The sequence below is a fragment of the Rhinopithecus roxellana genome, chromosome 4 (genome assembly GCF_007565055.1).
Source record: "Rhinopithecus roxellana isolate Shanxi Qingling chromosome 4, ASM756505v1, whole genome shotgun sequence".
Classification (NCBI taxonomy): Eukaryota; Metazoa; Chordata; class Mammalia; order Primates; family Cercopithecidae; genus Rhinopithecus; species Rhinopithecus roxellana.
In genome coordinates this window covers 150,096,167-150,109,145 of record NC_044552.1, presented here as the reverse complement: position 1 = coordinate 150,109,145, position 12,979 = coordinate 150,096,167, and the positions used below count along the sequence as shown (strand labels likewise).

General features: G+C 55.9%; 1 protein-coding gene across 5 annotated transcripts in view; it reads right to left on the bottom strand.

Annotated features, from left to right (window-relative positions):
• Positions 1-12,979, bottom strand: part of FRMD1 (FERM domain containing 1) — a 44,784-nt gene that overhangs the window by 16,665 nt on the left and 15,140 nt on the right. For 3 of the 5 annotated variants that reach the window (XM_030929401.1, XM_030929403.1, XM_030929402.1), the window contains exons 2-3: positions 4,881-5,023; positions 1,981-2,071 (exon numbers count right to left, since the gene is read on the bottom strand). In XM_030929401.1, the coding sequence (XP_030785261.1) occupies positions 1,981-2,071; positions 4,881-5,023 (234 nt within the window). Of the gene's footprint in view, positions 1-1,980; positions 2,072-4,880; positions 5,024-5,104; positions 5,174-12,979 lie in introns of those variants that run through there. The other 2 variants (XM_030929405.1, XM_030929404.1) reach the window with 2 other exon arrangements.

Sequence of the window (12,979 nt, the reverse complement as noted above, 5' to 3'; positions counted from 1 at the left end):
AGAGAGATTAATGTGGGAAATGCAAAAAGAAAGGAGACTAGAAGGGTACATGTTCAAAAGGCAATAAAGGAAACGGCCAAGGCCACGAGACAAAGAGGCCATCAGCCAAGGGCTGCCGTACCTTGGAGGAGCCAAATACTGATCTGTTCAGGCTGACAGGAGCTAACAATGTAAACACAAGACTAGGGCAGACGAGGCACCTTCCCGTCAGGCTCCCGGGAGCCCATGGTCACATTAGAAGTTAAAAGCAGCCAGATTCTGCCGTATCTGGATTCCAATTTCTCACTGAAGGATAAGCCACTAAATAGAGTTATAAAGTGGGGCGGTGGGGGAAGAAGAACCCCTCCTCTAAGAAACTTAAACAGGAAAAAGAGCCATACCTTGTGAAAACCTGCTTACAGATTTCACAGAACTGCCCCGTGCTGGAGGCTGTCGGTACAGGCTAGTGCTTGTTTGTACCTTTTCAAGGTAAGCTAAAGTTTTCCCCACCAGGACAGAACAAGTATAAGAAGTGACTAAAGTACTGTTAAAAGACATTATCTCCAGGTTTAGACTACCTCTAACTTTAAAGTCAGACAATAGGCCAGCATTTGTAGCTAAAATAGTGCAAGATTTAACAAGACTGTTAAAAATAAAATAAAAGTTACACACAGCCTATTGGCCACAAAGTTCAAGAAAAGGTAAAACGCATGACTGGACACTAAAATCTCACGCTCCCTTCACAGCCCCTGACAAGGCGCTGCAGACCCTGGGAGGATGGTGCATGGGTCCCGGTGTCCTGTGCAGGGACACCCTGGCTCACTCACTCCCCTAGACAGAGGCCGGGTTGTTCTGGGGGAGCCTGGGAGAGGTCGGTTCAGGCAGAGGTCTTGCTCCTCCTCAGGTAGCAAGGCAGGGGGATACTCAGCCACCGCTGGTGAGCACTGAGCTTCACCTCCATCTGTCTGTGCCCCGAGTAGCCTCCCTTGGCTTGGCTGGGGAGAGAGGGCCAGGGCTTGTCTGTGCTGCCAACCTCAAGCCCCCACTATAGATGAGAAGCCCCCAGTCCTTTGCAGCACTGGATACAGGCGCTGCCACTCACTTCCTGGGGCCGCAAAAAGTGCACACGAAGCACTTCGGGTTCTTATGGCTCTTCCATGTGACGCGATCCGGCTGAAGGGTCTGTGGAGCCCAGGGGGCTGGCCCCGTCCCCCCACTTGCCGTCTGCATGTACTGGAACTCCAGGTAAGAATTCACATAAATCCAGGAGCCTGCTCCTGCACAGAGGCTTCCTGGAAGCCCCTGGAGCCAACGGCCTCTCAGAACAGCACAGTCGGCACTGTGCATGTGTGGTGTGTGCATGTGTACATGTGAGTGGTGTGTAGCTGTGCATGTGTGTGGTGCATGCATGCATACATGTGTGAGTGGTGTATGTGCATGTGTGTGGTCTATGCATGTGTACATGTGAGTGGTGTGTAATTGTGTGCATGTGTGTTGTGTGTGCATGTGTACATGTGTGAGTAGTGTGTTACTGTGTGTATTGTGTGGTGTATGTATGTGGTGTATTGTGTGGTGTATGTATGCATACATGTGAGTGGTGTGTAACCGTGTGCATGTGTGTAGTGCATGATTGTGTACGTGTGAGTGGTGTGTGTGCATTGTGGTGTGTACATGTGTAAATGTGCAAGTGGTGTGTAATTGTGTGCATGTGTGTGGTGTGTGCATGTGTACATGTGTGAGTGGTGTGTAATTCTGTGCATATGTGTGGTGTGTGCATGTGTACATGTGTGAGTGGTGTGTAATTGTACCTGTGTGGTGTATGCATGTGTACAAGTGTGAGTGGTGTGTAACTGTGCACATGTGTGGTGTGTGCATGTGTACATGTGAGAGATGTGTAAATATTTGTGTACATTATGGATGTGTGTGGTGCGCCCGCCCCCTTGACCTCCGGCAGACGTGGCCCCTGGGCATTTCTGCAGGTGAGGCCTGAGCGATGCTTACTTCTGACCACACAGAGGCCAAAGAACTGGGTGTCTCTGATGCTCACCGCGTTGCACACTTGCTGGAAAAGCTCCCGGCCAGTGGCCTTCACCTGCAAAAGAGGTGGGGAGGGGCTCAGGGAGGGGCTGGCACCTGTCCCCAGGGAGGCCACCTGAGCAACCGAGGCCCAGCAGGGCACCAGGGGGACCACCCAGTCAGGCACTCCCTGAAGCTAACAGGTCTGGTTCCCTCACTCTCTCCCAAAGCTGAAGGCTAAACACCAGCCTCATGCCCATCAGAGCACCTGTGAGTGCAGGGGAGTGAGGGTGGAGGGGGTGGGGTGCTCTAGACAGTAGATCAGGGCTGCCCCCTCCATCACTGTCTGTCCCTGGTGTGAGGATTTCCCGAGATCAGTCAGGGACACATGATGCAGCGTCACCTCCAGGGCCGCCCTCTGGGCTCTGTCCTCGCACAGCACAAATGAATGCTTGGTCTGCCATGAGCGTGAGCATCGGTGTCTCTCATCATCCATCGCCCAATTGATGAGAGTGATCCCAACAGTGTCCCTACAGCTGAGCCTCTGACAGCAGCCTCTAAACACCCAGCGTCTGGCAGCGTGTCCCTGTTTCCGGTGTCCCGTGTCCACATTTCCAGCGTCCTGTGTCCACATTTCTGGTGTCCTGTGTCCACATTTCCGGCGTCCTGTGTCCACATTTCCGGTGTCCTGTGTCCACATTTCCAGCGTCCTGTGTCCACATTTCCGGTGTCCCGCACGTGACGCTACTTCACACCTGTTTGGCCCCAGCATGGATGGGACTGGCGGGCATCCCCTGCAGAGCTCTCCCTGAGTCCTGTCCGTTGCAGCTCTAGGGCGCATCTGTGGTCACCCGGCAGGAGAGGCGGCGTTCTCCGGCGGAATTGCAGCACGCCAAGCCTGTGACCGATGGTGCAGACCAGTAGCTGTGTGCTTTGCTTTCAGACTCTCCCGAGGACCCTCACTTGGGGCTCCAGGAGGATATCTCACAGCAGGGCACAGCTGGGGCAGCTGGATCTGCAGGAGGCCATTTTGCAGTTCTTCATTTGTACAGTCTCAAGTCAAATGAGGTATCCAGCTTACTCATCCTGAGTTAATCCTGAGTTATTGTAAGACTGGCTTCCTTATTGATGTGGTTTGGCTGTGTCCCCACCCAAATCTCATCCTGAATTGTAGCTCCCATAATCTCCCCATGCTGTGGAAGTCACCTGGTGGGAGGTTATTGAATCATGGGGGCGGTTTCCCCCATCCAGTTCTCATGATAGTGAGTAAGTTCTCATGAGATCTGATGGTTTTATAAGGCGCTTTCCCCTTCACTGGGCACTCATTCTCTCTCCTGCCACCCTGTGAAGAGGTGCCTTCTGCCATGACTGTAAGTTTCCTGAGGCCTCCCCAGCCATGTGGAAGTGTGAGTCAATTAAACCTCTTTCCTTTATAAATTACCTAGTCTTGGGTATGTCTTTATTAGTAGCATGAGAACAGACGAATATGATTATTGTCTGCTTAACATGGTGAAGGGCAGGTCCCACAATGGCAGTAACACAGATCTTCAGTGATGGTCTTCCCAGCCCATCCCTTTCTAATAACTGGGCTTGACACATATTTGGTTGAATACAGGGTTCCTGTCTAACTGCAGACACAGGTTTGCACACACTCCGATAGAGGGTTCCCTGTCTAACTACAGATACACACGAGTACACACCCCATTAGAGGGTTCCTGTCCAACTGTAGACATGGATGCGTGCACACCCCAATAGAGGATTCCTCTCCTACTGCAGACACAGATGCACACACACCCCAATAGAGGGTTCCTGTCCAACTGCAGACACAGAAGTGCTCACACCCTGATAGGAAGTGGGCTCAGTGATTGCCAACTTGCCGGGCCCAGCAGGGGCCACAGGAGTTGCAGAGGCACTTCAGGGGGCTCAGTCAACAACAGACGAGCATGATTCACCCAGGCGGTTCACTGTGTTCTGGCTGCACGATCCCTCAGTTAAAATCTTACTGTGAAGTTCAGTGCAAGAAACATAAAAGTTCCAGCTCTTATGGGGCAGGGGGCCAAAGCCACAGCATCTTCCCTGCAACAGGTCCTCTTATGACCCCTCCCCCAAGCCTGAGGCATCGCTGGGGACCCCAGGAAACTACGGGACACCCCCCATTAGCTCAACTCCAGCTTCCCATTGCCAGGTGGGGACACAGAGTCTTGGGGGAGATTTTGCCACAAACATAGATATGGGCATTTACTTAAACACAGAACTCTATCTCCAGGCAGACAGGAGATTCCCAGGGGACTTGTACCAAGATATTACTAGCAAGTCATACTTCATTCCAGGTAGCGCTGATAAATTAGCTATACAGAAAGTCATTGTTCTTTAACAAACCACTCTAATTTTAATTGCACGTTTTCATTATCCACATAAATCCACATAAATTTAAAATGAAAGTACTCTCTCAACTCCTGTCCCCACAAACTCAACTAAAACAGGTAGACAAAATGGGGCAAAAGGAAAGAGAGAAGCAGAGAGACAGTGACGTCTGAACACAAGACAGGAGCTACCCCTTGGAAACCGGCTTCCTGGCGCTCTTCCCTCAGCGCTCCCAGGAAAGATGTGCTGAACCATAAACTTATTTCTCACAGCAACGTCTATCAGTGATGTTTCCTTCACAGGCCCAGTAAAAGGGCTGACCATCCGACACCTCACAGGCACCTGGCGTAAGCAGAGCGAGGCGGTCCAGGGATTTCTCAGTACACAGGCTGTGTCCTGTGGTTCTGCTCACCCCATACCCCTGCTCACCCCAACGGCCCTGCTCACCCCCATGGCCACCCAGGGCCCTGCTCACCCCCATGGCTCTGTTCACCCCCAAAGCCACCCAGGGCCGTGCTCACCCCCACGGCCAGCCGTAGCTGCTCCTGGCTGGGCAGCAGCATGAGGACATCCCTGTGTTCTGAGGCCATCGCGTCCATTCCCAGGGTCGGCTCCTGCCGGTTGCATGCAGGCCTCTCAGGACTGGGCTCCATCCATCGCGACCCTGAAGGAGGGAACGTGTCAGGGTTTGTCTGGGCAGGGTCTATGCCCCACCCTCTCGGGGGCACCGCCATGCTGACATTACTGGGCTCTCCCCGGCCATGGGTCACGGGTGGGTGCTCAGCACCTCCCAGATCACAGCTGTGCCTTCCAGGACCCGCCCTTGCCGAGTTTCTCACTGGGAAGGGAACTGAGAGGGAAGCCTGGGCTGGGAATCCAGCGTGGCCAAGCCAGGGCAAGGGTCAGAGCTGCAAATAGCTGGGTGTGTGGAGGGCGCCTGGAATGCAAATAAACAACCTCAGGGCACCGGCCACGCAGCGCTCCCATGCAGGGCAGCTCAGCACCCAGCCTCGCGGTGTGGACCTCGTGAGACCCAGGCTGGGGGAGACAGGACCCAACTCCCCTACCCGATAACCCCTAGCTCCTCAGAGTGCCTGCTCCTTCTTCTATAATGTGGAGGGGGTCATGTAAACCCCACGGGCACAGATGCCAGAGCCAGGGCTACTGGGGCTGATGGAGCAGCAGCAGGGGAGGAGGAGGAGGGCGGGAGGAAGGCAGCCTGGGCGGGCAGCCTGCCCCACATACCTCCTGTGGCATCTGCCACTGAGCTTAGGAAGCTACACAGTGGCCATTCCTGGACAGGTTCTGCCAGGAGGGACCCTGGCTCCCTTTAGGGGCTGGAAACTGAGGATACTTCATTCCTTGCCTAGGGCCAGCAAATCCCTTCCTGCCTGTAGCGGCTGGAAGGCCAGGAAGGGGGTCCTGGTTCAGGTGGACAGCAGACGGGGGCATCAGCATGAGGGGTGGGGACACTCCTGCAGGGCCTGGAGCCCTGGCTGCTGCTCAGCGGAGATGAGCAATGCCTTCGAGCTCTTTGGCACAGTGTTAGGGAGGGGAAGGGACCCCAGGAATCTGCCTGGCCCTGGGAGCACCCAGACCTTTGGGCACTGCAGGTCAGGAGATGCAGTTCCCACCGGCCTGGGCTGCAGAATTCTGTCCTCAGCCATGCGCTCCTTCGGTTTCCTGTCATGGAGTCTGGGATGATCTGGGACCGTCCTCTAGTAAGGGGTCTGGACCTCCAGAGGGGCAGTTGTTCATCTCAGGAAATTCGGACTCCAGCTGCCTTAAGGCCTGGCCCAGTGGGTTTAGAAGATTTAGGAGGCTCAGGTCTCACCTTCCCCGGCCCCTGGAATGACGCTGGCTCCCTCCCTCCCTCCGCTCAGATCCGGGCCCTTCCCAGACCCTCGAGGCCACACACTCACACCCAAGACAGCAGCGGTGGCCTCTTTTCTCTCCACAGCAAACGTAGAGCTGTTGACTATGGAAGATGTGGGGACCCCTTTAGCCGCGAGCATAGAAATTTTTAAAAATGGCAAAAAAACAGCCCCAGAGAGCAGAGGCTAGATTCTCATGGCCCTGGCACTGGCTCTGGTATCTGGGCAGCTTGTCCCCGTGCCGGGCGCCCTCAGCCTCTGCTTGGAGTCACAGTGCCGGCGTATCAGGAAGGGCGGCAGCAGCTGCACCTCTCAGGGATGCTTGGGCGCAGGACAGTGGCAGAGGGCAGGCGGGGGCTGGGGGTCGAGGGACAGCAGAACACCGCCGCCACACACAGCACAGAGGGGACAACAGGCACCAGGACCTCGGTGGGGAGAGCCGGGGACATGGTGGGGTGGGGAGTTGTGCTGATTGCACTCATGATCAAAGCGATGGTGCCCCACATGTGTGCAGGTGCTGGTGTGTGTGGGCGCTGGCATGTTACAGGTGACCTGGGGCCAATGGGCTCCAAACATCACTAGTGAGAAGAAAAGGAAAAGCAACAGAAACCTCCACATTCGTATTGATAAACACAATAAACGGATTCTTGTCAAAGCAGGACGTCCCTGGCCTCAGCTCCTTCCTTCCCACCCGGGGTCTCAGGGCCCACAGTTGAGGCTCAGTGCTCCAGTGAAGGCCACCGTCCATCCGAATGCCAGGGAGATCTGGGCTTGGGAAGCCCCGTCATATTCCTGGGAGAGTGCGGCTTTTTCCTGAAAACATGCTGAAGATCCAAGGCAAGGGTGGTCGCTGTGAGCAGCTCCCTCCAGGGCACTGAGGGGACACCGCGGGAACCTCTGTACTCAGCTCATCAGGAAGACAACTTTGCACCCGGAGAAAGAAGAGGCGTGACCAGGCCCCAACACAGACCCCACCTCTGAATGTCTTGTCTTCTCGACTGGCGTGTTCGCGACAGAAGAGGCTGGCTCGCCACGTTCGTGATGTCAGGGCCAGGCAGTGGACAGGCAAGGCCACGAGGAAGACAGGCCACCACCTGCGTCTCTTCAGGGCTGAGCCCTGGAGTCCTCCTCGGCCCAACTCTCCCTTCTACTCTACAGCTGGTTTCCATCCTCTATCATGAGATGGGCCTGCTGAGAACATTCTAGAACTCAAGCTTTGGAGACCTAAGTCCACAAAGCACAGGTTTTAGAAAACAATGTGGGAATGCTGTTCCATGGTGAAAAGGAAGGCAGAACTGACACAGGGATGGGTCTAAAAAATCCCGCTGCTAGGGAGACGCTGGACGCAAAAGTCCTGTCTCCATTCTGAGACGTCCAGCAAAGGCAGCACCTTCGGGGCCAGGGAGCTGGCGGCAGGGACTGCAGAGGGGCGAGGTTTCCTCTGGGGGCAGTTGGATGGCAGTGATGGCTGCACAGTTTCTAAATGCTCTGAAGTTTATTAAATGGTTCGCTTAAGAGGAATATATTTTACAGCATGCACACTACGTCTCAATAAAGCTATTTAAAAACACCACAAGTTATAAAACGGTCACACAAAAAGCCTTCAAGATACGGCAGGAAGTGCACTCGTGCGCCATAGCTCAACCCATTCCACCATGTGGGCGTGAGTGTGAGACACATGGGTGCTGAGTGAGGGCGTGCCTGTGTAGATGTGAGTGGGTACGTGCCTGCGCACATATGTTCACATGCAGCCTTAATGTCCGGGAATGCTAGGACTGCCCACCCCTCCTCCACATCCTCCTCTGCACAATCAGCCACACGGACTAATCCTTTTCTGCACGTCACAGAACGAGGCGAGGCCCTTTACCGACTCGGCTGTGATGGCCGCAACACCCAGTCTGTGGATGAGGAGTCTGGCTGGGCTCAGAGGCCAAGCTGCTCAGTGAGTGGCCAGCCGGGGTCTTGCTCCATGCTCAGCCTCCACCTCCACCATATGGCCTATACTCTGCTCTCTCCCTTCGGCCACCCGACCCTGCCTGGTTGAAATCCAAAAAGAAACCCAGTGTCTGCTGGAAGGAGCCCAGGGCTGCCCTCTGGGTCCCTGCTGCCTGTCAGCACCGTGAGGGCTTCTCGCCGCACTCAGTAACACACTTGGTCTCCTCGCACGTTTTCCCAGAAAAGAATGTTGGCCAGATGCAGCAGATTTTGCTCCTTGGTAAGTAGGGAAACTGAGGCACACAGCAGCTAAGTGACTTGTTCAGGGCCCCAGGCTCCAAGATTCCTGAGACCCGCCACAAATCTCCTCCCTGAATCTACTGATCCCCTTCTTCAGAAATCATCTCAGAAGAGAGAGCTCATTCTTATGAACGAACCATGCAAGCCCATCTTCCGGGATGACTGAGGCTGGTATTTGGGAGATGCACCACCTGACTTTTGCTGCAGTGCCCAAGTGGATGGTGCAGGGCCTGGGTTGGGGTGCGCAGCGGGGTGCAGGGCCTGGGGCGAGGTGGGCAGGGTGCTCCCCACTGCAGTTCTTCCCCAGGCACTGCAGGGTCCAGGTAGGGTGGCTGGCGAGTGTCCCAGGCAGCCACGGGAGCCAAGGAATCCAAGCCTGGCCCAGGGCAGATGCTCTGGGCAGCCCCTTACCCGTGGCGAGTTTGCGTGTGGAGCGCAGGAGGTGCTTGCCAGAAAGGAAGGAAAAGCGCAGCTGGAGACAGCCCTGCAGGACACCGCGGGGCTGTATTTATTCACCACCTGCTCAGATCTCATAAGGTCCATGAACACCTCAGCGCAGTAAACGGTGGGAGGGTGCAGGACCCAAGCCCATCACCTGTCTCAGTGCTGCCAGCTTCTTGGTCTTCTGAACTGACCTTTGGCTGTTGAGAAAGGTCAGTGACGCACTGCAGGGCGTCTCTGCTGTCTCAGACGGGATGGGCGCTGGAAAGGCCATGACCTGCCTTACGTGTATCTGAGCAGTGTGGAGGGTAACGCATTCCTGCAGGGGAGGCAGCGGTGCCGGCGGGAACCGCCCAGATCGAACTTCAAAAAGTGATTCAGAGAAAGGAGCTGCTGTGAACCAAGTGCCATGAAATCAGAACGATCGCCATCAACTTGAATGAGAGGTTAAATCAATGAATTCAGCCCAACGGGAAAGATGACCGAGAAGCCCGCCTGTTAGGACACTCCATGGGAGGAGGGTGTGAAGGGCAGCTGTGCATTCCCCATCGGGTGGCCGGGCACGGAGCAGACTCAAAAGGTCCCTCTGCCCCTCGGGAGACAGGGTGGCCTGTCCCAGGGAATGGGGCCAGCAGGGCTGGGGCCCCAGCCTTCAGGTGTGGACAGCCTCCTTGGCAAACAGACACCGATCTGGGGTCTGGAAGGTGCAACGTTCATCCCGTCCCTGGCCAGGGAAGACAGCAGAGCGGGAGGGCAGAAGATGGCTTATCAATGGCTTCTTTCCTTCTCTTTTTGGTGAGATGGGGAGGCAGGCGATCTCTCCCTTTCCAGCCTTTAACATAAGTCAATTCACTTGTTACGAAGTCTCACCGTATTTAAGCTTCCTAAATGACGGTCTCCCATACCTGGTCCCTCTTCTGAAGCCTCACTGCGGGCCGGGGACAGAGGGTGCCCCGAGTTCTGCGGGTTCTAACCGAGGAAAAATGGCCTGCAGCTTCTAGTAACCCCCACGGCCCCCCAGGTCCAAGTTGTGGGGTGTCTTCTTGGGAGAAGACTAGAGACGGCAGGTGGGGTGAAGGAGAACCCCGTTTTCAGGGGACTGCCTCTTCCCATTGGAAACAGCTCCCCCTGGGAGCTCATCAGCTTCTAGGGATTAGATGGAAGCATGAGGCATCACGAGGTCATGAAACCCATGCTTTGGTTAGAAAGGAAAATGGATTAGGAGCCACCGGGGCCACTGCAGACGGGAAAGGTGAGTTATTTCTCAGCGCTGTGCATATTGGGTTATGATGTACAGTGTATGTGTGTGTCTCGAGTTAAACGCATTAACTGCTGAATTAAAAAAGCCATAGAAAGCCAACAATTACAGAATGCCTCTGACACGCTGCTCTTGCCATCTCTTAGAGAACAAATCCCACAAAGAAGGGGGCTGGACTGCAGGGGTTTGGGGTGCCCCTGGACCGAGAAGAAAACCTCAGAGGCGTGGTCCCGTGGGGGAGGTGCCTTGAGCTTGTTCCCAAGACTGTCTCTTCCCACGGGCCCTCCCCTGTGCTGCTCCCAAACAAATGCAGGCGTGCAGGACCCGGGCCCCTTCGTGAGAACACCCGCAGCCCCGCTGGCTCAAGCTCACTTGCCCTCTGGAATGACAACAGTGCGGAATTTCATAGGGAAAAAGTCCTCTTGTCTCTTCTGTGTTATCCTCCCAAGACCAACTCTGAGATCAGGACATAGCAGGCGTCCCATGGTCGAGAGATCTCACCTCCCACCTCATTCCTCCCTGTCACAGGGCCAGAGCAGGGCCTGCCCCACATGGGGGTGGCGACTAAACGGCCAGAGCTGGCAGCAGAAAAGGTTGAAGGGCTGCAGCAGCAGAGCGGGCTGTTGGTGGAGGGTGGGACCCGCTCCAGGCCCTGTGGACACGGGTGTCCGTCCCTTCCGTGCTCCTGGTCTGTGCCAAGCGGGCACATTCCCACAAAGGACTGGCAGGTCCCTCCACCAACACTGAGCTCCACAGTCCCTCGTTTCTGGTTATAAGGAATATTTGGGGCAGTTGGGTGGCTCTGAGTAGAGACCCTGAACCAGGCAGTCATTAACGGCAGACCAGGATTCAGGGGTGACCTGGATCCTAGAGAACTAGAAAGGCCCCAACCTGAGGGCCTGTGGGGAGCCGGGCCTGTCTCACCTGACACACAGTGTGGAAGCTGCAGGAACTGACTCCACCAGGCCAAGGGGGCCGCACAGGCCCTCACCTTCTAGAAAGCAGCAGCAGCCTGGCTCAGGGTGGCCAACACTCCAGCCTCCCTCCACATGGCCACACTGAGGCCGCCTGGAGGGAGGGAAACCTTGTGGCAGGGACATTGGAGGAGCCCTCTCAAAGGCTTGGGACAGCCGTTGGGGGGGCCTCTGGGCATTTCAGTCCCTGGGAATGTGCCCCTCTTGCCATTTCTATGAATGGCCACCCACAGCCACACAGCCGGCCATGGCTCCCCAGGATGGGCCACTGGGCTCCAAGGGGTGTGCAGAGGAGATCAGTCACTTTCAATGAAGCCACAACCTTCATGAGAACAAAGGGACCAAGGAGGCCCAGACGGAAAGGCGTGGCCACCAGCATGGCCACCGTGAGAACTGCAGGGGGATCCGCAACCACCTCCCAGGTGTCCCTGCTCCAAAGCCTTCCGTGGCTCCCTATCGCCCAGCCACAGCATCCAAAGCCGTCCATGGCTCCCTATCGCCCAGCCACAGCATCCAAAGCCGTCCATGGCCCCCTATCGCCCAGCCACAGCATCCAAAGCCGTCCATGGCCCCCTATCGCCCAGCCACACATCCAAAGCCTTCCGTGGCTCCCTATCACCCAGACACAGTATACAAAGCCTTCCACGGCTCCCTATCACCCAGCCGCAGCATCCAAAGCCGTCCACGGCCCCCTATCACCCGGCCACAGCATCCAAAGCCTTCTATGGCTCCCTGTCGCCCAGCCGCAGCATCCAAAGCCCTTGTGGTCCCCCGGCACGCTGCAGAGCCGTAGGATGAGGGCAGACCTTCTGGAATGTTGTGCTGGGTGCTAATGGTGAATCACTTCAAAATTCAAAGTTTGGCTAAAAAGTACAAAGAGTAGAACATAGAATTCACACACATTAAACAGAAAGGCCCCGCACCTCCCTGTCATGAGGGCTTCATGGGATGCTGCCTGCCTTCCGGCTCTCGAGCCACCCCATCCCCAGCAGGGACACCAGCCACGTCCCCAGCGTGGACACCACCAATGTCCCAGCATGGACACCCATGTCTCCAGCACGGTCACTGCCTACGTTCCAGCATGGACACCCGCATCTTCATTGTGGACATCCACACCCCCAGCATGGATGCCGCCATGTTCCCAGTGTGGACATGGGCCACTGGCCATGCCTGATCATACATCCCTTGGGCCCTCCTCTGTCGCTCCCTCAGCATCCCCACACTGCTGTCCTTGTGGAACAAGCTGGGTTTCTCCCTTTCTCCCCACAATGGATGGCACGAAGATCCATGGAAACTGTGGGGGCTGGGGGGAAGCCCATGTGACCCCATTCTGCCCTGGCCTGTGCCCTTGGGCACCTGTTAGCCAGGACCTTTGCTCTTTACCCAGAGTGAGCCACACTCCTCCTCCTCCTCGAGGCCTGAAGGAGTGACCCAGCTGCCTCGGAGAGCAGTCCCCGATTCTGTGGCCACCTCAGCCCCGCGCTCACCAGCCACTCACCTCTCCCTGCTCACGTTCCCTTGGGCCTGGTTTTCAACAACTGATTTCGGTCTTATTTCACTTTTTTTTTTTAATGTGGTGTCTTGCTCTGTTGTCCAGGCTGGAGTGTAGTGGTGCGGGCTTGGCTCACTGTAACCTCTGCCTCCCGGCTCAAGCCATTCTCCCACCCCAGACCCCCGAGCAGCTGGGACCACAGGCGTGAGCCACCACACCCAGCTAATGTTTTATATTTTTTAGTAGACACAGGGTTTCTCCATGTTGCCCAGACTGGTCTCCATCTCCTGACCTCAAGTGATCTGCCTGCCTTGCCTCCCAAAATCCTGGGATTACAGGCGTGAGC